The sequence below is a fragment of the Falco naumanni genome, chromosome 2 (genome assembly GCF_017639655.2).
Source record: "Falco naumanni isolate bFalNau1 chromosome 2, bFalNau1.pat, whole genome shotgun sequence".
Lineage (NCBI taxonomy): Eukaryota > Metazoa > Chordata > Aves > Falconiformes > Falconidae > Falco > Falco naumanni.
Genome location: NC_054055.1, coordinates 88,329,620 through 88,355,336, shown reverse-complemented (window position 1 = coordinate 88,355,336; position 25,717 = coordinate 88,329,620). Strand labels below are relative to the sequence as shown.

The 25,717-nt window shown below is 33.6% G+C and overlaps 1 protein-coding gene across 1 annotated transcript in view; it reads left to right on the top strand.

The window, feature by feature from the left end:
- The first annotated feature begins 885 nt into the window (after positions 1-885).
- IL1RAPL1 (interleukin 1 receptor accessory protein like 1) overlaps positions 886-25,717 on the top strand; it is a 674,194-nt gene continuing 649,362 nt past the window's right edge. Inside the window, exon 1 of the mRNA XM_040582490.1 lies at positions 886-985. Within this exon, the coding sequence (XP_040438424.1) occupies positions 904-985 (82 nt within the window). The 5' untranslated portion in view covers positions 886-903. The remainder of the gene's footprint in view (positions 986-25,717) is intronic.

Genomic DNA, 25,717 nt, shown 5'->3' with positions numbered 1-25,717 from the left:
AGAACAATGCTGATAATCATCATGACTAGATGACACCCTCATCATTATATGGGGAATAAATGGAATGTTTAGTCCCTGCTTTCACCAGCTGTTCCCACCACTTAATCCCCAGGGGACACAAGTAATAGAAATGCAGAACTTTTATCTGCATCTCAGAGGTGAAGGTTGAGCCATCTGTGATCCACCTCACTCCCATCCCAATAACATTCTCTTCTGATTCAGTTCAGCAAATTTGTTAGCTTGGACATGCTTGGGGAATTTGAACTCATCTAAAAGGAAGTTTTACAGGAGCCTCTGCTGATTCCTCTGGTGCACTCTTTATGTTTCCTTTTTCGCTGTTCCCAAAAAGATGACCAGATTTGTTTTTAATTAATTGTTCATTGCATTGTGATTCTTGTGCTCAATCTGTTGCATTAATAAATGGAAGCAAAAGTAATGAAAAAGACCATTATTTTCTTTTTCCTGTTGGAGGGGAGGGAGCAGGAATAGATTACGTGCTAAAAAGATAGAACTAGATGTTATTTTTCAGGTTTAGTGAAAAGATCACACTTCCATAGAATAAATTGATCAAAGTTGTTCCAAAGACCCAGTGACATTTCAATGTGTAGACCAAGTTGAAACTTAAGCTCCAGGGTTAAATGTAGTGTGTGTATGTGTTTGTTTTATGGTGTTTTTTTTTTACCTTTTCTTTCTTTCTTTCATTTTTTTTTTTTTTTTTTTTTTTTTTTAAAGAAATAATAGATCAGGTTTGGTGCATTAAATCGCTCATAAACACTGTATTCACCTTTTCTGCAATATCAATATTGTGATTAATTACTTCAAGTTTTTTTTCAGCACTAATATAAAATCAATGTTTCTTTCTTCTTTTTGGTACACTAGGAAGCTGCTACAGAAAGACAGAAGATGAAAGCTCCTATTCCCAACTTGATTCTCTTGTATGCTACTCTAACTCAGAGCTTGAAGGTTGTGACCAAAAGGGGATCAGGTAAGTAAATCTTTATCTTTGTGGTTACGACGTGGTTTGGAACGAAGTGCTTAATATTTCCAAATATATACTAAGGTGTTGTTATGGTGGTTTGGAACATAGTTAAGAGCATTTCAAATTCTGCAGCAAAGTTAGTAGCTTCTATATACTTTTAGACTATATTGTGTCATGAGAACGTGATGAAAAAAAACCAGAAATGTTAAAATCAGATATGTAATGTGAAATCAATGTAACCATTCATCTGCTGAAGAAAAGTTATTCCCGGAACTATTCAACTTATTCAAAAGACTTTGTTGCAATCAGTGTTGATAGTATGAGCTACTAGATTTATCTGTTTGACTATGACTATGTACTCCATGGTGAAGCATCTCTTAGAAGTGAAGATCATGCAGTTTTGGTTTAGACTACTGATTTTTGTAATAAAACAAGTAGATCAAGCACATTAAATTTAAGAACCATGAAAAGTGAACTAGAAAAATGTGGTTTTGAAAGGGCTACCTGATACATGGTGGAAGAGTTTAATTCAGCACAGAAAATACAGGCAGTTTTTTAGAAACCAAGATGAGGATGACATGTTTACCCATCATCTTTCATACTGTTACTATAGATGAATTAGCTTCATATGTAAATAAAGGGAACACCAATACGGAGAGGTCTGTCACCCTGAAATTCTAATTTTCCTCTCTTTTACTTTTCATTGATTAATGAAAAAAAAATAAAATATACGATACTACTTCTGCAAACTATGTTGCTCTGTGGCACTAAAGGGCACTAAATCCATAACAAGTCTTAATTCCATGTTGATGGAATTAATTGATTAAGTTTGTTGTTACAAGTCGTTTTCCTTTTGGAGTGTTTTAGGGAGCTTTTATTGTACTCTCCCAGAAGTCTGGCTCCAATTTTTAATTTTATTTTATTTTTCCATTATTATTTTAAAAAATCTATTTCCAACTGGAAGTCATTGGTAGTTGCTGTAAACTGGTGCTTAGGGAGGTCTTCATACATTTTGAGCAACAGCTTAAATCTTATCTTCTCTTTTCAATGGATTATATTTGTAAAAGGATTGTGACACTCATTATGTCTCCAATATTTTAATGACTGGAAATGTAGATGGAAGGAAGGCAAATAAGTAGAAATATTACAATATCACAAGTAGAAATATTAGTAGAAAGTAAGGTGTTTCTCAACCAAGACTTGAGATTAAAATACATTTAGGGTTATTTAAACTCAAGAAAACTGGAATATACGGATTCTGTGCAGAGCAAAAGAGTTTGTGATGGGTTGATGTGTTTGTAATATGATATTAAAGCCTAGGTATTTATAATAGATATCCTTTGATATCTGTTGTCTGGGTGAGCTTGTTCTCTTTGATTAAGATGTAATACTTGTAAGCTTGAAGTCAAGGCCCCTTAATCCAAATTAACTTTAAAAATTATTGACCATCTTAAAGTAACTGATACACATTTTTAAGGAATTGTAAAAACTAGCCAATCATCACATACCTGTTACTTGAATGTGACAATAATAAGAACTTGCGTTGTCTTCACATTTTATTTCATTGTTTTTGCCTGTATCCTCTTCCTCTGATGAACCAATGCCAGGAAAAGAGGTAAATATACATTTTAATTTTTGTTTGGGAAAATAATATAATTGCTGTCCAGCAGAAGAAAGAGCACACAATACTTTTTAACATGTACAGAATATGTTCATCCTGATGCTGTAATAAAAAGGAAAAAAAACCCCCAACACTCTGGAAATCTTACTGTAATATGAGGTTCTTGGTATTTTTGCATTCAGATCTGCTTATCCTGTTTATAGCTTCAATTAGCTGTATCACCAAGAGGGCTCTTAGTCATACTGTATGTGCAAAGGAAAAATCTCTGATGTACGGAAATCTCAGATCTTGCTGCCTTTGGTCATGTGGTTTAGTGACTTCAGACTTGAAAAACTTCCACAGAAGTAGGTGGAATGTAATAACACACATGATGCTGCTTGGCTTGTTTGTGGTGATGTTCTTTGATTTGCTTTGCTTTGCTTTGCTTTTTTCTCCCTTGGGTGCTTGGGAGGCCTATTTTACAGTCCTGAAGAGTTTCTACAAAGAAAACAGTATTTATTTTAACAGAAGTTTTAACAAAACAAGATTTGCTTATTTCTGCTGTGAAAGTAAAAATGATTTCCTACAACTAATGCAACATAATTAGTAGTAGGGAAAAAAATCAGCTTGGAAAATGGAACTTTAATTTTATGTGAACATGTTAACCAGAGACAGAGGATGGTGAGGACGTGGTTTGCATCTCTTTAGTCATTTCTATTTGTGGGTTGACTCCATCCTTGAAATGTCAATGTTTAAGTAAAATGAATAGCAAAATAAAGATATTGGCATATTTTTATATTCATGAGATGTTACGATTATAAATACGGAGTAGTAGTATCCGCCTTTTAGACGTCTTGCTTTGTGTACTTCCTTCTCTGTTACAAAGTAATGTATTAAAAGTTCTTGCATTAATATGCTAAATAATTATCCTAATTTTGACTTATTCCTTCTAATTCCCTTTTGTTGACTTATTCCTAAATACCAAATGTGAAAACAGAAATCTTGTGTTCTTTATATATTTAACTTCAGGTTTTTATGTTAAAAAGAGATTTATTTTTGGAAATACGTCATTTCTATATTGTCAGTTGTTCTTTTCCTGCTAGAGTTCTTCAGCCCTCTTCTTTTAAAAGTTTTTTTATCAGCTAAAAAGATTGTGATTAATAAAAGTATGAGTTTCTCCATCTGCTAGAAATAAATTTCCAACCAGTTCTCTGATTTGTCAAGAACATGAAAACCTACTTTCAGAAAGTCAGTGAGGATTCACAGCATGCCAAAAATGTGCAATAATTTGTAGGCTCAAATTCTCATTTTCTCATAATATTTCTAATAAAATAATAAAAATTCTGGCTTTCAAGACTGAAGTTATATCAAACAACTATATGTGTAAACAATTAGGGACAATGTAGTATTCTTGTCTGTGTTGATTGAAAAGCAGGTTGAAAAAACATTGCAAGAGAAAGCTTAGGCTGTGCTGTGTTGGATTAAATGTCTCATCATGAGAGCTGTCATTATGCAAATCACTTAAATGACATTACTTAAAGGCAGTCCTTGAATCTTTCTACCACTGTATGCTATTCATCAGTTGAATATAATAACATAGGGCATAAAGGGAAGAGTATTAATCAAATATTTATTACATTACCAGGAAGATGTGCTTTAAATTAGCTTGCTCACAGCTGTGTGACATACCTCTTTAATGCTTTATCTTGTATGATTCTGTTTCTGTTTGACAGAAGATACATCTTTCCCCCCTGCTCCCCAGTTAATATTTTAAATCATTTATATAATACAGTGAACAGTTTCAAGTTACTCTTTTAACACATAATGGATTTATTTTATGTTTAGAGCATGTAGTATCTGTATTTGTTACATAAGAATGGCTGGATAAGCATTTCCATTAACAATTCTGTTAATAAATACAAATGATGCAAGAAACTTCTTCCTCTATCCACATATGCAAAAACTGAATTAGACTTAAGCACACCTAAACTTTTCCTATCAATTCTAGCTGAATGCACAACACCTATAAGTTGTAATACTTTCTCAAGCAAGAAAGAAAAGATCTTTTTTCTTAACTTTTGTAGTTCCAGTCACTGACTTCGAAGTAGACATAATGGTTGTCGACTGGTTATTTTAGGTATTCAATGAAGTCCCCATGGACTTCTGGAGAGTCTTCAGAGCCTGCAACAGTAACTGCAAAGATGAACTTTCATTTAGCACGTAATGGATATCAGATATGATCTCTTAAACAGGATGCTGACTCTGTCGGCTTTTTGAAATATCTCAGAGCATCTTGCTTCATGAAACAGTTCCTCTGGTCACCATGTCCTGCTTGCTGCAAAGGAAGAATAAATACTTTAAACCTATATATTTTGATTCATTCAGCACATGGTTTTACTGGAGTTGGCTTGAACCTTAAAAACATAGGAAATAATGCCTGGTTTTTAGCATGACGCCAAACTTCATATAAATTTAAGCAATGCCTAAAACATGCATAGATTTACTTTTTGTATAGTCCACTGAGTGTCTGTTGCTCAGCAAAGTCCATGATAGTATTTTGAGAACTTTCTGGTAATGCATTTCTAAATGATTTCTTTTCAGTTATTTTTCCTGAAATTATCCTGTTAGTTTGAACTAACATGGTTTCACATCCTTAGAAATTTAGGTTTCTTAAAGTCTATTCTTCTCAAGTTGAGTAGTATTTGATGCTGACGTGGTGAATACAGAATATATTATTATTATGAATTATTTAATATTCATCAAAGAGGAAGTACGTTAGGAAAGGGCATCATGCTGATTCACACAGATTTTTTCCCCCCCTATAACAAGTATGTTAGGTAAAATACTTGTGTACTGCATTGCCATCTGGTGGTATTTTCCAAGGATGCTGAATAGACAAAGGAAAGGGAGGTGGGTTTTTTTGTTAAAAAACAAATCTGTTAAAAGGGACAATTGGGGGCAAATGTATGACAAAATGTTTTATTACATAAAGAACTATGACTTCATCAGTTTAATTAGACAGTATTAGTGTAGTGGCATTTTATACACTCACAATGCCTAATAGCAATCTGGTGTTGCCTTGTATCAAAAAAGGTGAGAGTTTTTATTACTGTCTCTAGTTCTCTGTTTTTCTACAGATTATTATGCATTATTATTTAATAATCTGTGTTCAATTCTGCTCTTGTGAATGGCAATTCTCTTTTCTAGGTCAAATTTATTCTATGATGGAATAATTCAACTTGAAGGACAGTCCAATGATGGATTAATAGGATTTGTAAGAGATCTTTCATATGATGAGACTGAGATCTATAGATGTATTCTGTCATGTAGCAGAAGACTGCTTCTCTTTTTAATGTCTAGTATTTCTATACTTCAGTTATTATGAGTGAATGTGAGTAGTTCTAGTTGTACTTGTATGGAAGATCAACATTAGGAAAAAAGGAAGAGCTTTGACGTTATGATGTTGGTATTTCTGAATTTTAGTTTGTTTTGTAGGAGCTAATTTTGAATTTTAATTAGGTAAATGTAATTTAAGATAATTTTTTTTTTTTGGTTTTGTTATAAAACTAGTGGAATTTTGAGGAACAGACTGGAAATATATACAAAAAAATTCTCAGGTAGTTATTCTGTTTGACAAATTCCATACTTTTTCAGAACTATAAGCAGACATTTTTTTTATTAAATTAGGGCCCTCTATTGATTTTTATGAATTATTTTTAATGTAAGAATATTTTAGAGAATAATATCAGATATATAAAGGATATCTCTGCACAAAGAGGCCAGTTTTTCTTTTTCAAAAATGTTTCTTGTAACTGTTCAGTTAACTGATCTGTTTAAAGTAGGGCTTAATAACAACAAAGCCAAGATTTTATGTCTCATTACAAATGTCATAATGAGAACTCAAAAGTTTATTTAAAAATAAAAAAAAATCAATGGAATGAAAATTATTACCCCTGCTATATGTAAGGAATGTATCTACAGAAGTCAAGACAGTTTGAGAATTCTTTTCAGGTAGGAAGAATTTTTTAAGTTAGTTTACTTAATAATTTAATTGTCGCTATTTTAAAGAACATATATCTAGAGGCAGTTTATGTGGCAAAAACATTTTGAGAAATTGCACACAAATACGTGTGGAGGCTTAGCAGAGCTTTGGTACCCAGTATTTCAGTATTTGTAGTTTTTATTTATTTATTTATGTTTTATAAGCCTTCTGGGTGAGACTTGGTGTCGTAATTGCGTAGTACTCTAAATGATCCCATTCTTCTTAGTGTCTCTCCTTCAGTGGTTCCATTATCTTTTTCATTCTGCCTGTGTTTTGATTGCCTGTGTATTTTCCTTTTGGATTGTTGTCAAAAGGAAATTAGTTGATGAATGTCATATTGGGTCTGATATGCATTGAATAATAATCAGATGGTTCAAAAAATAAATGAATGTCTCTGTTGTTCTTTTTCTTATACAATTTATGGGAAGAACACTTGCATATGCAGTACCCCAAGTACACTGAGCTTGGAGCAAAGCATTTACAACAATTAAAGGATATACTTCTCATAAGCCATAGGAGTTTATGTCAATTTATATTAATGATCCCTAGCTATTGTTTTCACTGTGTCACAGAATGTTAGTTTTCCATTATTAATTGATGAGGCTTGTGGATTCTTTGGTGGTTACACAAACCTGAAATATTTAGAGTTTATTTATCTCTGTCTGGTGTTTAAGATTAGTTTCTATGAACAAGGATTTTTTTAAGCTGGAACAATTAAGACTACTGTTATTACTATGAAAGCAAAAGCAAAGTATACAAGCAAAAGTATAGTGAAAAAGTTCTAAGCAAAGACGTATATACCTTACTTATTGCACTGGGGGGATGGGAATATTTTTTCATCATGACCTGGTTAAGAAGTGAACCTTATTTCATATGAGGATTGTTTCAAAAAACTCATCTTGAATTGGCATATAAATATGCAGCCTTGTTTATGGTGATAGCTGTGGGTCTGAATGGGGAAAACTGTGAAACATCTTTCATTTTGAGGGAGAAGAGAGGGAATGATGAGGAGAAACATTTACAGTTAAGCACACATAGAGATAAACAGGAATCAGTGTTGCTCATTCTCAAGCAATTTTCTTATGTCTTGATTATTAATTCATTCCATATTGATTTTATTAACACTAATATACTTCTGCTTTTTATCCTAAGAATAAAAGATGTTTTAGTTTACTTTTTGCACCTTTTTTTGTTAAAGATGTTTGTTCCTCCTCATTTTATTATGTAGTAGAAATCAATGTTTTATTTTCAGTTTTAAAAACTTCTCTTCATAGTTGAAAAATTAATTAACTGGGTGTATACATTTTCTCGGATTTTGCCTAATTACAAGGTATAAACCTTGTATAGTGTGTATCAGTGGGGGAGGGTGTTATTTGCTTGCTTATTTGCAGATTTATTTTAAAGATACGAAATCTTCAAGAACAATACCCGTGAATATATAGTAATGGGGTCAACTAAGATGAGTGGTTGCTTACGCCTGCTGGGAGGGAGATCTAGATGATCTATAGATGTGAAGACTATGTAAATGCTCTGTCTCCTTCAACACACTCTCTGTCCTAAACTTTTTGGTATCTATCTGAAAGAACCATGAGGCCTCCTGGAATTAATATAGCCCACAGAAAAGTTTTATGGCCTGCTATTTGTACACAACACCAGGACATTAAAAAAAAAAACCAATTAGTGTCCTTAAGCACAATATTTAGGCAACGAAAGTATCCAATAGCCCCATATTGCAGCCAATTCTGGCAAAGCCATTTATGCCAGATTTGATATGATCCTCACTGTCTTAATTTATGAAGGAAAAAGCCCACCTGATTGTTGTTAAGAGAATAGGCATGACTTGCTCTTAGTGGCTCAAGGAATACAGGAAGAAAGTAAAAGTTAACTTATTTAGTAACATTCTGCATATTCAGGAAATTAGAGGGTTCCTTCAGTATATGTCTTTGAACCCATTTTTTTGTTTATGCCAACTGTATATGGGAATCAGGTATTTTTCTTTAAAGAAATAATCCTATACAATACTGTATGTTTCTTTAGGTACAGAATGTTGTATGTGTTGCATTGCTATGGAGTAATTTTCAATGTAGTTTTCCTTTGAAAAACCCTAAAGAATAATCTTCTTGGAAAGAACACTAGTTTTGTTAGTGAGCTTAAACAGATGCTTGGCCATGGGGATGGTTCAGCTTCAGTGGTGTCTACTCTTATTTTTTCAAGCTAAGGACACTATTCAATATGTCAGATGAACAGCGGTGATGCAGATTGTTGACTATAGTGGGGGTGGGGACTATATTATAAAGAAAGAAACACATTTCTGTGCCACTAGAGGGTTTGAGCAATAAGGAATGATTGCATCACAAGCATAAATCCTTTGTGACACATGACTTATTTTGGAGACGCTATAAATGCAGTCACTGTTACTTGTCCTGTGTGCATTTATGAACAGGATGGCTGGCATTTTAAAAATAGTTATATGACCTTTTGTTGTTGCTAGGATCCATACTGATACTTTTCAGAGTCCTGGGAGATGGTGAATAATACCTCAGTATGTGAAAAGACAATGTGGTAGCAAAGGGTCGATGTTTTATAGTGTGCAATACATATTAAGAAATGACTAATGGTAGTAAAGGAGCCAAAACAAAATATAAAGCCAAAAGGCAGTAATAGATATCCTTACATAGTTTGGTCATTGAGTTTTAGTAGCTGTTTAGAATGACACTCTGGTTCCACAGTCCCCTTTTTCCCTGGGGAATGGTTAGCAGTTGTTTCACTGATTGGCATCTGTTGGCAAATGGCCTAGAAGATGTAAAAGAACAAGTGACCTTTGACCAGAAATAGCTGTTGCAGAAGATTTATTTATTTTAGTATCGTGCTGTCAATTTTATGTGGAATAATGACAGTGGGAAATAAGGAGACAAAAAAATCTCAAGGACAAGTAACGGCCATCTGATAGATTTGTCTTTTTTACTTAAGTGTACTCAGTTGTGAAAGCTATTATAAAGTAGGAATAAGAGCTGTGATATTAAGTTTTTCCCATTATATGTTTTGTTGTTACACTTAAATTAAAATTGATGAAATGTACCCTAGATTAAAATACTGACTTTTTCTTTCTGAAAGATGGAGGGAGAGAGTGCTATCATTGCTGCATACACAGATATATGGGAAGCAATTTAGCATGAAAAGAGGTCGTTCTTTAGATTGCCGTACTGAAATCTTCAGCCATTCTTACTCAGACTTGGTTTTGCTATTAAGGTTTTTATTTCAAATGCAAAGTGCAAATTGTTTATTCTTACTTTAAGATTTTTCTTCTTATCTGTTTTTTTCAAAACAGTTTTTTTGCAATTATAAGGAGAATTATTAGACTGCTATAATGGTAAATTATGACACAGTTATGTTAGTTGAAAGATGAGTGCTCCTGTAATTTTATTGCCTTGCCCTGAATGCTTAACTCGTTTCAGGAAACTGTTGGGTGTAAAGGTGCAAAGCAGACAATTGTGTTGAAGTGATCTGCAAATTCATTTAGAGTAGTCCGCTTCCACGAATAACTCTTTTTCATCCTTTGCGAAAAGGAGCAATTTTTACTTTCTTTTAAATCAATTTTACTTCCAATTAAAATAGTTCCAACTGATAATTCCAGTTTTAATTGTGGAGTTTTTTAGGTTGGAAGGAACTTCTTAAGATCAAATAATACTACAACAAAGGGTTCAAGCAGTGGTCAGCTACAGCAGATTGCTCAGGACTGTGTGCAGCTGAATTAAGTAGCTTCAGGACTTTTGTTTAAATGATTTTTTTAAAGGAATTTAGACAAATCTTTTAGAGGCTATATGTACATGTGGTAGTCCTTGACCCTCGATTTTTCAGATTAGAATTTCCCTAAAAATCTCTGTCATTGTGGGTTGTCTCATTTCCCAGTGGAAATTGTGGCATGTTTAGGAGGGTAGCTCTGAATTGCTCTAATGTGGACTTACGTTACCAAGGAAACACCTGGACCTGTTGTCATGTCAGGTTTGAAAATCTGACCTACCTACAAGCAGCATTAGTTAAAATTACGTGGTACCTGTTCAGGATGTTCAGTTTCGTTCACAGTAAGAATATTTGTTTCTTGGAGATTACAAATGTATTCAAATGCTATTGAAACGTAAGCCAATAAAGGAGACTTATTAAGCTACATGGAAAAATGAGTGTACGTGATGTTTTACCATTCTCTTCCCACCTCATTCTTAAGCACAGTTAATAGTTGATAATACAAGAAACACAGTATTTTCTTATGGGAAATGTAATTGACTAATAATAGGCTTGCTACCTTCATGCACTTTTATATAATCCACTGTGATTTTTTTTTTTATAAGGTTTGTCATAGTAGGTAGAACAAAGACAGTAACTTGGGATATTAAAAAGCAAACCATAAAGTGAACTACTTTCAAGAAAAACAGCAACATAAATGGGTTGTCCAGATTAGAAGAGTGCAGCCTGAAGTAAAGCTGTTGTTAATCCCAGGGCGTTTTGTGTTTTGGTTTTGTTATGGTGTGTTTGTTTGTTTGTTTTTCTTTCAATGTATAAGTTTGGCTTGTCTGAAACTCCAGTTTTTCTGCTGAATGTCATTGGCCATATAACTCAGAGTGAATCCTGAAGGCAAAACAGAAATGGGTAAGGAGCAATGCATAGGTATTTGTGTTATGCTCAATTCCTTCCTAGGGGTCATGGAGCCTCTGTAGATGCTGTAAAGCTGTTGCATAGGTGATTGGCTGGGCGCAGCACAGCAAAGGAGGAGGGAGAACATGGAGCAATACTGTCCAACACTGAGCCCTTTCTGATCAAACAGGCTGAGCCACGTATGACAAGGAGTCAAGCTGCCTTTTCTAGGATCAGCTAGTGCATACCTTGTGGTTTCACAAGGGGCCTTCTGGAGGCCAAAAGATGCCTTGTCTTCATTCTGCTGACTGCACCAGGCCACTAAGCACTCTGCAACAAAATCATATTTCCATATCATAGATCTATTTTTGCCATTGGCAGTTTTAAAAATATAATTTATATTTTTATAATTTGAGAGATAAATTCAAATATTAAACTTTGTATTTGTTTAGGAAATTGAATAAGAGTCAGTACAGAATTTTCAAGTTAGGTAATAAACATTTTTTGAAACCATTATTGAGCAAAATTGCCAGCGGGTACAAAGTTTACAAATACGCATACATTCATTTCATAGTATACTACTTGCTGTGAAGTTTTAGCAAAATGGGACTATTAGCAGATGAACTAGGAAACTTAAAATAGACACAAATTCTCGGAAAAAATCATGGGAAACCAGGTTTGTCAGAAAATGCATTTTTATTGAGAAGAGTAGCTGTCATGTCAAGGAGAGGAGGAACAAATTACTTCTGGTTATTAGGAATGATAGAACAGGATGGATTATTTTTTTTATTTTTAATAATTTTTTTTATATATTTGAAATGTATTCCATAAATCCCACTTCAAAATAATTCAAATAAAAGATTTGAGGTAAGAAAACACCTATTAGTTCTTTTTCTAAAATTTTCAAAGAAAACAAATACATGTCAAACACAGTTCAGACTATTAGTAAATTTTTTTGATTCCCTTGAAGTACCCACCAACTGTTATCTGAACTTTTTTTTTTACATTTCCTCGTTAAATTATTGGAAGTCTGTGCAATGTTATAAAAAGAATGAAATGATTTAACAAAAAATAAGTTAAACAGGGTGTCATTTAACAACCTAAATATTTATTGGTGTAAGAGTTTACTACAACAGTACATCAAAATGCAAGAGGTCATTGCCTCCACTAAAAAAAAAAATAAAAAAAATGAAACTTTAACTGTTATAAAAAGCAGAGGATAATTTTTAGGATGTAATGATGAGATTGAATTCCAATGTGACTACACTTTTACAGTACCTAGAGAAGCTGTTCACTCTCCTTCACAGAAAGATTCCACTAAAAAGCAGTTGTCCTTGCTATCATCTGGCTAGTGTCATGCTATCTGTAGTACAGGGTAAACTTAAAAGAATTGAGTTTATTCATATTTAACTAGGTGGACTACTTTATTCAGTCATTACTTTATTTCACTTTATCACTGTTTAGTAATGTATTTGTAATAAACCTGCATTTCAAAGAGGTCAGGCTATTCTCATACATATACAAAGCCAGCATATTTTGTATGTGGTATTGAAGACAATTATGTTAGAATTGTGCTGTTGATAACAAATCTAGAGTAGGTGCTGCATGAAGGATTCACAATAGCTAATACCTACAAATGCTATTATTTTCAGTGGGAGAATTCATTTCAAAGTGTGCTTGAACAAGACCATTCAGCAGAGTTGCTTTTGCACTATTAACTTATTTGAAATATCTAAAATTTTCCTTTCTAGTAAGTCTGAGCCATGAGATCCAAAGAAAATACTGAACTCCTGTGCTAAGTGTTCAGAATTAATAACTTTGGGGAAAGAAGAGGCTTGATTTTTTTTGGTTGGTTGGGTTTAGTCCTTCTCTATGACTCAGTCTTTCACTAAAAGCTAGATGAGGAAGAAATGCATGCTCCATGGTACTTTTAAGACTTTTTCACATTTCCTTCCTTCAGTATTGATATACAAAGTGAAAGATGTAACAAGGTACTGTAGTTACCCATCACTGAAAAGCGAATTGGTAGATGGTCCTAGGCTGAGAAACTCAAGAAAGGACTTAAACACTGATTTTCTGTGCCATGATGTGTTCATCAACTTCAGGGTATTGACATCGTGTTCTACAGAGAGAAAGAGGCCTCTGTTTCCAGCACTTAATTTCCTACATATCTGTAGACAGTGCAAAAAGCACCCTCCCCAAAAATATTACTGTTGAGGATTTTATGTCCAAGTTCTGAATTCTGTCAAGCAGAACTTTGGTTTTATTTAAACTGAAAATCACAGGAATCTAGTTTTCTCATAGAGGCAGTTGCACCAGTTAGTAATGTATAGCAACTCTTGGAAGTTAATTACTGTGACTCACTGTGCCACATAATATTAGAAGTATCTGATTCTCTAGTTGTTTTCTTACATCAAGGCTGCTTTGTTACACCTGAAATCGTTGCAGTTCGTTTCTTTTTCTGCCTTCAATTAATAATTTAATTTGTTTTATTAGGTTGATATTAATATGTTCCTTGAAAATAGCTCTTTATTTTCTCTCCCATTTGCTGATCTGAATTTCTAGGCCAAATTTAGTATGAAGACTTTAAATCTTGTCTCTCAATTATGGGAAAGGTCAAGCATCAAGTTCCACCACACTCTAAAGAACCAAATAATGTGTTATGTATGCTTCACAGTCCTTCACTACTGTGATGAATTCTCAATGCTGAGTCGCATGTGAGAGTGATTTCTGTTTATATTTACTTCAGTCAAGGCAAAGGTGAACTTCTTGCTTTTTCCCCCTTTCTTGAACACCTGTTTCTTTCTTGCTAGACTTTATTGTGTGTTTGTGGATAATTTTGGGATTTGGATTTCTTTTTGGATACAGTTAGTTTTCATATAAGTAATGCAGTGCTGTATTTTTTTTATTAATTTTGGGGGGAGATTGTGATACCTGCTGGGGAAGACTCAGACTTACTGAATAACCTAATCTAAATATGAATAAAGTTGCCTATGTATATGAAATATAAACAAATAGGGAGTTGATAATTTCTATTTGAATTAGGTGAAAATGGAGGAAATATTTAATGTACCACAGATTATTTAATTTTAGCTACTTTTAAAACTGAAGGTTTTAATTTTATAACTTTACTGATTTAGTGGCATGACAGGTTCTTGTGTAATACTACATTTTTTATACTGTACATTTTGTATTTGTGTTGGTTAGTTCCACTTTAAGATGCATCTTCCTTTCAAAATACATAGGAAAATAGTAGTCTTAATACCTATTGATCAATTATGCATGCTCTGTAGCTTTCAGTCCTGAACTTGGTCATGAGTATCAAAAATTCACACAGCAAGATTTAGGACAAAAGGATAAAATATACAAACAGCAAATATCCTGAGAAAGAGAGCTCACAAACATAAATATTTTTTCAGTCATTGCTGACCTTTTATTTATTTTTTTTTTTTTGCAGACAACAGTAAATTATCCATTTTTTTTCACAGATCTTTGGTTATTTAGTTGTTTACTGTAACAGGTGCTCATTTAATCACTGTTAACCTTTTTACTTATGTCTGCTTTTACTGCAATAAATCTGATCTCTTTATTAAGATTAGACAGTTTTTAAAGTATAACAACTTCAGTAGGGTCATTTATAGTTGGTTACTTAACATGAGAGAGGTCCACATACTGACCCTGAGATTTTTTTTCTAATACTTGTTAAGAAATTTTTATTAACACATTGTTCCCTATTCAATGTATTTCAATTTTCAGCCTAATGAAGTTGAAAAGATCTCTCAATATTTTAAAACCTAATTAAGTTGAAAACATCTTTCAATATTTTGAAAGATTGCAACTGTGATTATACCTACTTTTAGATAAACTCATATTTTTATATTCTATTTATTCTTATTGGTGGAAAACTGTACAGCTTTTAATACATCATACTAAAAGGATTTATATATTTATGTATGCTACTGCTTCCAAGTTTTATACATATGCACAGCACTTTCATTGAAATAAAAATATTAGTTTTAATTAGAATCATTGAATCATAAAATGATTTGGGTTGGAAGACACCTTTGAAGATCACATTTGTCCAACTCCCCTGACATGGGCAGGGATACTTTCCACTAGACCAGGTTCCTCAAAGCGCCATCCAGCCTGGCCTTGAACACTTCTAGGGATGGGGCATCCACAGCTGTTCTGGGCAACCTGTTCCAGTGCCTCACCACCCTCATCATAAAAAGATTCTTCTTTATGTCCAATCTAAACCTACCCTCTTTTAATGTGAAACCATTGCCCCTTACCCTGTCACTACATACCCTGGTAAAAAAAAAAGTATCTCTCTCTTGTAAGCCCCCTTTAAGTACTGAAAAGGCACAACAAGGTCTCCCTGGAGCTTTCTCTTCCAGGCTGAACAACTCCAGCTGACTCAGCTTTTCTTCATAAGGAGAGGTGTTTGAGCTGTTTGACCATTTTCATTGGCCCTCCCTGGACCCACTCTAACAGGTCCACATCTTTCTTGTGCTTTTTTTTGTTGGTGTTAAATAGACAAAACTAACCTGACACATAAGTAAACTATTGGAATACTGTTTAGAAACTTTTCAGAAAAAAGATAGTGTAGTGATGCTACCTGTATATAAATATTCCCCAAAATACTAATTTTAAATAGAATATATCAAATTTTGAAAATATCAGCAAGAGTTGGTTATAGAAGAATAAATTATCATATAGTAAAAGAAGAGGTGGCTTCTCATATTACTGTTCTGCAGAATGCATCTTTATATTTTTCTCATGAGGATATGGTTAAACAGCATGACTTAAAGATAAGCCTGTGAGGAAATGCAGCTAAATGTGAGATATGTGGCTGGTGTAGATCTACTGTGCTACAGTTGTTAGTAGAATAATATTAAAGTGCTTTTTGACTACAATAGAAGATTTTGTTTTCAAATTTTGGTGGTTCTGTTTGCACAAAGATTTAGTCATGAGCTGAAGCTGGCTAAATCAAGTAATACTTTTGATTTTTCAGATATCTTTTGTGGGATAACTCAGGTTGGAAGAGACCTTTGGAATTCTCAAGTTTTAAGAAAGGTCAGCTCTGAGATCAGATCAGATTGCTCAGGGCTTTATCCATGTGGGTCTTTTAAAACCTCCAGGGACAGAGCTTGCACAAATTCTCTGGGCCATCGACTCAGACACTTTTGGACTCTTGCCTTCTGCTACGGCTCGCCTATTACAAAAACATTCTCTCATAGTTCAGGATGAGCTAATGAATGAATTAGAAACTATGCCTGATGTAGACCTCAAAATTCAAACCCCCCTAAAACCCTCCAGAAAACACACAACAGGAGTTAGGAGGTAACTGGCTCAATTGATGAAACTAATCTGCAGTAAAAAAAAAAAATATATATATATAAATTAATATAAATTAAAACAACTATATTAACTTTTTTCTTAAAAAAGGTGTATGATGAAACTAAAAGAGAGAATTTAATATTCCATTAGTTCAACTTTCTGCATAAGTTGTTAATTTATATATGTTTTTCTTTTACCTAAGCTTTTTTCTTTCTTTTCCTTAAGGCAATTTATTAAAGGCTAGTGGAAAATAAGTCTTGATGTAAATAAAAAGGGGGGATCCATCAAGTTTTTAAAAATCAAAAGATGACATATAAAGGTGTTTAATTTCATTGCAATACCTTCAAAATTTATTATATAAAATGTGGGTGTTTAAATCACAGTTGTGATTTTCCTAATATATTAGTCGCCAGACTAAGACCTTTGAAACACAGTGTGTGATTGGGAAGAATTTTAGAGAATTTTCAGAAATGCTTTAAATTTCATAGTTCTTTTCATCATTAGATTAAATACGTTCTTTTTAATTCCATGAACTGTAGCTAACTGTCAATAAAACTTCTACTATTAAAACCTGTTTTTAAGTTGCTAGATATCTAGCATACTAGAATACCTCATTGAAACAATAAATGTCACTAATTATTGAGTAATAAGCTTAGGTTTTCATTAACTAGCTTAAATAACTTTCTGTAAGAGGCCAATAATAAGCATTGTTATAATTTGTCCTTTGGAAAAAACCTAACCTAAAGAACTACAAAATCAAAAACATTTTTTATAGGATAGAAATCTGAACTCTTATTACTCCTTTTAATTAGGAAATAGGAACAAGAATCTTAAATGACACAATTTTAATCTCAATCAAAAGGACCCATCCTTATCATCATAGGAATTCAGCAATAATGTCAATAAAGTATCCAGCTACAATAAGAGCCTACAGCTGTATTAACAGCATTGGTTTTTATTGTTTCAGTAAAGCTTCTGTTCAAAATTTTTAAGGGGACAACAATACCAGTTATTGATTTGAGAAATCTATTGTAGCTCTTAACTGAATAAGTAATAAAATAATAATAAAAAAATCATGTACATTGTAGTAACTTGCGATACTGTTGTAGCACTGGTTGTTCAAAGATGCAGACAAGGGAAGGTTTGTTAGGAAGCCCAATATCTTTTATTAGCTGAATGGGTGCTTTGTTGAAGGTCATCTTTGTCACTGTCAGGTCACGTGGGGAAGCAGATCACCTGGAGGAGAGTGTATATAACTTTAGACATGTACTGAAAAATAAAATAAATTGTTAAGGAGTTAACCCAAATTCAGTGGAGGCAATAATTAAGCTGGACTGTCATGAAACTATTCCATTTCTACTGGGCTTTATAATTCAAAAGTAACCATGGTCAGGTTTACAATTAGTTAAGAGTATCTTATTACGTTAAGGAAGACTTTCCTGTCCCTAAGCAACAAAATTTTCCCATTCTTCCACAAACAGAAGCTTACTTATCTTGAATATTGTATAATTTATGTTATAGTTACCTGCATCTCCTGTATATATAGAGTAAATATTTCTGCACATTCTATTTTTTAATATTCTAGTTTTTTAATAAAAATATTATCTGTACCTACATGCCTAGCCTCTGGATTTTCAATATATGACTTAAAACTGTAGTATTATGCAGACTGATGTAAATTGGGGGTGGGGGGTGGTGGTGGTGCAGGGAAGGGGGGGGAAGGCAGAGAAGTTCTGATGTGGTTAGGAATGTTGTCTGTTTCAGATGGGATCAATGGATAATTTTTTCCATAATAAGCTCTAAAATATTTGTAGCTAAATCTCCTTGGTCACAATTGGCTTTTCAACAGCATTTTAATCTATAATTTAAACCTTGTTTTAAAAGGTAAAAAGAGCACTTTTGAGGTCTTCTAGATGGGGTGTTCAAGCTTCTAATATGTTCTTCAGGACTCTGCTAGGTATCTGTAGGATATCATGCTCAAGGATGGACCATTGAGATGGTGGTGAGATTCTGTGAGGTTTGCTTTGTCAGTTTTGCTTTCCTTCTGAGGTTGATGTCCAAAGGAATTAGCATGTCAGCTCAGAAGCTAATAACAGGTAATTAAATTGATCCATATATAGTTAAACTCAGAGTCTTAAAGAAGGACTGAATTGTTTCTACTGAAATGAAGAGATAAAGCTCTGGCCAGAGGTAGGGGAGGAGGTGATTTAAAAACAAAAAGGCAAACCAAAATGAAAAAGTGAATTCTGAATTAATTTTGTTTCGTGTAACATTCTATTTTCTTCGGTTCCCAAGACAGTTAGAGATCTGTGTCTGGAAAGATGCTTTAAAAAGTAAAATAACACCAAACACAAAAACAAATGTGATAAAGCCATCCTAAAGCAGAGTGGTTCACATTTAAAGCTGAAAAAACTCCAAACTGTTTTTTAGAAGTGTTCGCTTACTGACTTTCTCTCTGTCTTGGCTGAATGCAGCTAGCATGGGATTATGCAGAGGTGAAGCACTCTTAAATGCAGGGAGAGCTGATTTTTTTAAGTCAAAATCTGGATGAGCAACTTTAAACTGAGTTTATACTGAACTGCAAGTCCCATGCAGAGCATCAGTGGCATGAGTCTGCTTCATGTAAGAAAAGGATCAATGTAATGAACTGGCTGCAACTTTAGAGAGAGAAAGACACACAAGGGTGCAGCATCAGTTTGAAGAGATCTCAAAGTACCATAATTTGGAATCTTCCAATCAGTTGTGTATAACAGCCAAGCCATCCTTACCTAAAGTCAGCTATGTTAGTCCAATATCTGAAATAAACTATCTGGGAAACATATTTATTCTGAAAAAGTAAAAGATGTAATTTACATACCCACTTAGTGTAGTTAAACGTGGCAAATATATTCCCACACTAAATATTTTATAAGGAAATTGTTAACTTACCAAATCAAGTACTTCCAGGAGGAACATGTATTTAAAAAAAAAAAAAAAAAAAGAGAGAGAGAGAACATAAAAATCTTAATCTTTAGACTACCAAGATAATTCTTTTGATTTTAAGTAAATGCATGTTAATATTCTTTATTTTTTCAAATATGTTCTTTCATCCTTTCTGGATACTCACTTGTTTCTATCCAGCAATAGCTCTAGTCAACAATCCACCTCTCTTTTCCCTCTTCACTTTTGAGTTGTTATTGAGCCTCTCAGCTTGACAATCTCTGTGAATAGGAAGTACTTCCTCTAGTTGCTTTTCAAGATCACTGCTCTTGACTATCAAATTCCTCAAAAATCTTTAGAATAGGTTCACTACAGATATAAACCTTTTCAGTTTCAAGAAATTCAATATATTTCTAGTGAATTTTATGCCACTTTGTTCTTTTACTTCAGAAGAAGAACCAACAATGGCAAATTACTCGTGAACTATAGCCCTTAGGGATCATCCATATATTTTAAATTAGCCTGAATTTTTATGTAATTTCTCCCAATAATTTATTCTAGTATTGTATTGCCTTTATTAAGCACAGAAAGTGCAATAGTTGAACTGCATTATTTTGTGAGATTCCCTAGAGGCATCAATATTTGGACACATATCTAAGTGTGTCATTCTTGCTCTGCGCAAGGACAGTAGTAATTTGCTGCTGGCCTAATTTTACTAGCACAAAGTTTCCAGTTTTTCTCTACCATCTCTTCCCATCTGTAGCTTCAATCCACTGGCCAGGAAATACTCCCTGATCCAAGTTTTCAACAGACTGAACAAAACAGGGGGAAATGTTGCATTGCATTAATCTTGAGAAGGTGCCTTGTTCAGTAACAGTTGAGCCCTCCAATTTCCATCTCTTTCCAGTAGGAGCTCTATTGTGTTTTGACATTTGTAAGTGCAAATCAAAACCTGACAAATAATAAAGTGGTGATGTTACAGGTAAATTAGTTTTGCCTGCAGTTCAACTAGATTATGGATGACTCTTCAATTTCCACACTTTTCGTGGGTTTACTTAATGTTTTAAAGCCAGTTTCTGACCTTTAGGGAGAGGCTAGGTTTTCTCCAGTGTTTGCAAAACAGCACACCCAGATTTAGATCAGGGGAGCTATGGATTGAGTCTAACTCGCTGCTTTAAAAGCAAAATGTTGGTTTAGATGTCAAATGTCAGAAGTCAGTATTTGACTTTTGAAATTCTCCTTTTCACCATCAAAAAGCTTTTTTCTATTTGTTTGTTTCTCTATGTATGACTATATTCCTTTTAATTTATTTCACTGTATTGTGCTGCACATCCCTGATATGCTGACTGAGAACTTTTCCTAAAGTAATAAAACATTTCCTGTAATGTTATGGTTGTAGGAGAGATTCTATTATATGACATCTGTTCAGTATAGTGTATGTTTGTGTCTTCTAGTCTGAAATATGTTAGTAGAACAAAAATAACACAGTGGGATAATCTGTTCAATTGGTGTTGGAGAGGACTGGTGGGGCTGCAGTCAGGCAGACCACATGATATGTTTGGCAGTTCTACAAAATAGTTGTATTAAATTAATAAACACATAATTTTCAATGCTATAAAATTTGGCTCCAGTTTTATATTTGTTATGATCACAGGGAGGAGCAATTTTCCTTTCTGATGTTTGCCTTTTATAAATATACCATCATTCAAAGCTGTGACCATGCAATGTTATATTATTAAGGAATGAAGTTAAGTGAACACCTTTCACCTAAAGGCAGGTTCTAAAAAACACTTTGAGACAAAATTTAAATATTAAAAGTTATATGTTATATAGCATGTTGGAGTCAGGTACTTCTGAGTTTAAATATCTCAGCTAGAAGATGCCTCTCAACTATTTTTGATCCTTTTCTGGCATGAGAGCTCACATGGTAAAGATCCTCTCAATTGCCATCAGCTAAACAATTGACATAGTAATTTCTAGAAATAAAGATGGCAGTCAATTTACACTTTATATTCAACAGAGCAGGGAAGGAAAGACTGAAATGTGGATTTGGGCATAAACTTGCAAATTTATAAAAAAAAATGCTGCAAGAATCACAGTCCACATAAAGCAGATATCAAGCTGAAATCTTAAAAGCTCTCCTAAAACCAACATATATTGTTACTGTATTAAGTTAATTAATGTCCAAAGGAAAAAATCTTTTTCATTTGCACTTTTTTATATATATTTCAGAATTCTTTTCTCTGTGTGTTATCGCTAGGATACAGGGATATGGACTATTTTTGGTCTAGAGATAAATATAAATTTTAAGTTTAGAAAGTTAAGCAGGTAGCGTTGTAGAAGATTTTCATTTACAATGTTGTACTAAGCCCAATGTACCATAGTTAAGTAAGGGAGGCTTCATACAAAAAGAAGCATTTGTCACTTTTTAAGAGAAAAGTTAAAGGTCACTCAGCGTAAAGGCAACAATTTTATTTTTCAGTCTGGATGCGATGAACTATTTTATAATGTGTACGGCTATCACATATATGAAACTGTTTGGGGACCTTTTAAAATTTTGTCCTCATTTCAATAATTGAAGTTTAGAAATGCAGGGGAAAGTGACTGAGGTCTAATCAATGGTGATTTTGTGGATGTTCTTGATTTTTACCATGAAAAGCATAGGACCAGTTTAGACACTAGCGTTCAATTCCACAGAGGCTAAGAGAAGCCGTGCAAGAGGCACCTTGTTCAGAAGGGAACAGGACAGAACACCTCTATAGATCTTTAGCCACACAGGCTTCCCAGCATCCCATAACAACTCTAAGCTTAGTTGATGCCGGTATCATACACTACCATGAATGGTTTGAGACACTTCCTTCCCTCTGTTCCTCTGATATTTGGTGAGTTGATACAACCATCTGATTTTCTGCAAAGACGACACATTTCTTCCATGACGTATGTGCAGAGCAGAAACCAATGCTCTTTATTCAAACTTACTCTTCATCTTTCATCAGGAATGTGAGCCCTGCTAGCATTTTCTAAGGCATCTAAACCTGTTTCATGGCACATAAGAACCTTGACTGGTCTAATGAAGGTAATGTTTTCCTGAGCAACATGATGTAATACTTCATCTTAATATTCCAAGTAAAAAAATCACTTTGGTTTTTCCCTCTGACCTCCTGACTTCATTGTGCATTGCTTCGTGTTTCTTTTCCCCAGGCAGGAACTGACTATTAAATACATCTATCTCCCTTTGCTCAGCTACAGCTCTCTGAGTTTGCTTACTATGAATATATCATGTTATTTTAAAATATTTTCTTGATCTATAATTATATAATAACTACATCTCTTCCTACTTGCCTAAATGAAGTATGCACAGAGTGAAGAGAAGATCACTGAATCTGAAGAAAATCACTGAAATTATTTTACTTTAACTATCAGCTATTCAAACCCTCAGAAGTTGACTCTAAATTTTTAAAATCCAGACTGTCTTTAAAAGGTTAAGAAATTAAGTCAATATTTTCATTGCTTTGATTAATCTGTCTTTGAAGTAAGCTTGCATACAAAACTGTCTTTAAAAGCTACATCCTTCTGTCAACATCAGGTTTTAGATTTTACATCTGAAATGGAAAAAAAACCCATCCCCTCCACAAAAAGTATCTTTTATATTTTGGGAAGAGTGCTGCTTATAATTGTATACCTCCAAGCACTCTAAGTAGCTTCACAGAAAGTTACTGCATATAAAATTCCAATAGGTTTACAACCCAACCAGATTTCTATCTAGTGTATCCTTAGCATTATGTTGCCTAATCATGTCTATTTTGGTATATTCTGGGAGTATCTGTCCAGTCCTCTCTCACTGCTTTTGGAAGAAATAGAATGCCTTTAATTCTGTCCTGGCCTTTAGAAAAGGAAGCATGTGTTTAACTTTATTTTCCCAGCACAAGTTTTAGTGACATCTCAAGGTAATAAAATACTGGAAATAAAAGGGTTTTATTTTTTTTAGTTATTTATTTAACCATATTAAAGTAGACATTTACCATAAAGTTTCCAGAAGCATATACCTATCTGTGGTTGTGTACTTCCCCATGTATATAATGAAAGCAACAAGATTCTCTTCAATAAGGATGATGCATGCAAACATAGAGATTACAGTTGAATACTCACAGGCGTTTTGTGTCTTGTCCAATGAATTTGTTAGAAGCTAGATTAAAGGCAAAAAGCATTGCTGTAAATAAAACGAGTTAAGTACTTGAAGCTACATATGGATTCATCAGAGAATCACTTGGTACATTATTTTATTCAGAAGTAAAAAATTATGATTGGTTCAGTTACAACATAATCTATTTCATTCTTCACAGAAACTTCCCATTATTGAATGGAAGACAGCACCCATTCTAACTTCCACTAACTTTATGTGAATCTTTTTTTTAATTCTTTAAATTTATCTTTAGCCAAATTAGCTTTGTCACAAGCCCAATGTTCATCTGAATGATTCCTGTGGTGATGATTTTTTACAGTTAATTAGGTATTCATTAGCTACTAGCCAGTAGAAAAGCAGGAAGTTCCTTGGTTTGAATCTTAAATAGATTAACCCTGTTCTTCCTAGTTCAGTTTATAGACACTGAAAGTTCATGTAAAGATCCTTTTGATCTTCTCTGAAATATACTTATGATGTAAACCAAATGCTGAAGAGGACATGGTACATATTTCTCCCACTGATGTCAAAGTCAATGTACAAAAATTAACAGAATTACGATCTCTTTAGGTTTTATTTTTCTTCCTTGACTATGTTGACATTATGGAAATTGAGTTTTACTTTATATAATGTCTGATTCTGCATGCTGCTGTATTTGATTCTATATTCTTCAATCAGTCAATATTGGCATACTCTTTCACTTAAGTACTTTCACTGAAAATACTGGAATGCTTTTTCAGTTACACAGATTACTTATGTGTCAACTACATTTCAATAATTTCTGAATTTATTTCTGGCAATTTTTGATTTCCTGTGTTTTCTTTTCCTTCAACACGTGGAGATTTTTCATGTTTTTTATGCAACCAAATTTAGTCTTCTGATTCCTGCTTTCCCTAGAGCTTCAGAGAGTTGAAAAGACAAATAGAGACTTGTTTTAAAAGACCAGTGTACTGGCTTTTTCTCCTCATTTGCACCAGTTTAACAAGGTTTTCCTGACTCTTGTGGAGTTATTATCTGCTGATTACTCATGAGTCAGACCCTCAGACAAAGGTCTGACGTGGCAATGCTAATAGGAAACTAAATTGTTACGTTATGTATTTTAATAAGTGCTGCAGACAACTCAATAGAAATTACTGTGATACCAGTGATATGGTTAAAAAAAAAAAATCTAACCTGAATCTTTAGGGTTTTTAAATTAATTGTAATGGTTTGCAATTGAACAATTTTCAAGCAAGTGTAATTTAAGCATTACATAGTGCATTTAAATGTGTTTTTTCTGAGACTCAAAGGACCAAATGATACAAGAAATAGAATAATGAAATGGAATATGCATATCTGACACACGGTCTTGGAAGAAAGAATAAGATTTTTTTAACGTAGACATATGTTTCTTCTTATTGCTACAGTTGAGGTATATTTTAATAGAGACACTTTGAGGATGACTCAACTATTTTATTTTGTAGTTTAACTCAGGTCTGATTTTTCTCCTTTTGGATGCTTCTATAAATCCTTTGGGAAACCATTACTGTTATTTTGTTGTTTTGACACCCCAGTGCTTGATCCCTGGAATTTATCTGCTGCATATCCAAAAATTTATCCTAACATCGAGGACTGTTCCTGTGCTCTGAGGAAACACAGTAGAAGGTGTTGAAGGTAATGAAATAAGCAGTTTTACTACACAGTATCAAGCTTTCAAAGGTTCATGAAGACTCATTCTGTGTTTGTGTGCTGTAGTTCACTTTACATGGGCCAGGCGGGAGGCAGTTCTTCATAACAGTGTGCAACCATTAAAGAACTTTTATGGTGTAAAAGCACACTAGTTATAGGAAAATTTCTGTTACAGACAGGTTTAGTTATGGTTACAGGGTGGAACTGGCTGTAGCTCCTTCCTCTGTATCTTTCAGCCTTTGTCTTGCATAGTTCTAGCCTGTCATGGCAAGAAGATCTTGAGTTACTAGGCTATATCTTTTAGTTTTTTTTATTATTATTATTATTCCCCAGAATGCATGCAAATTATCTTAAAATCTC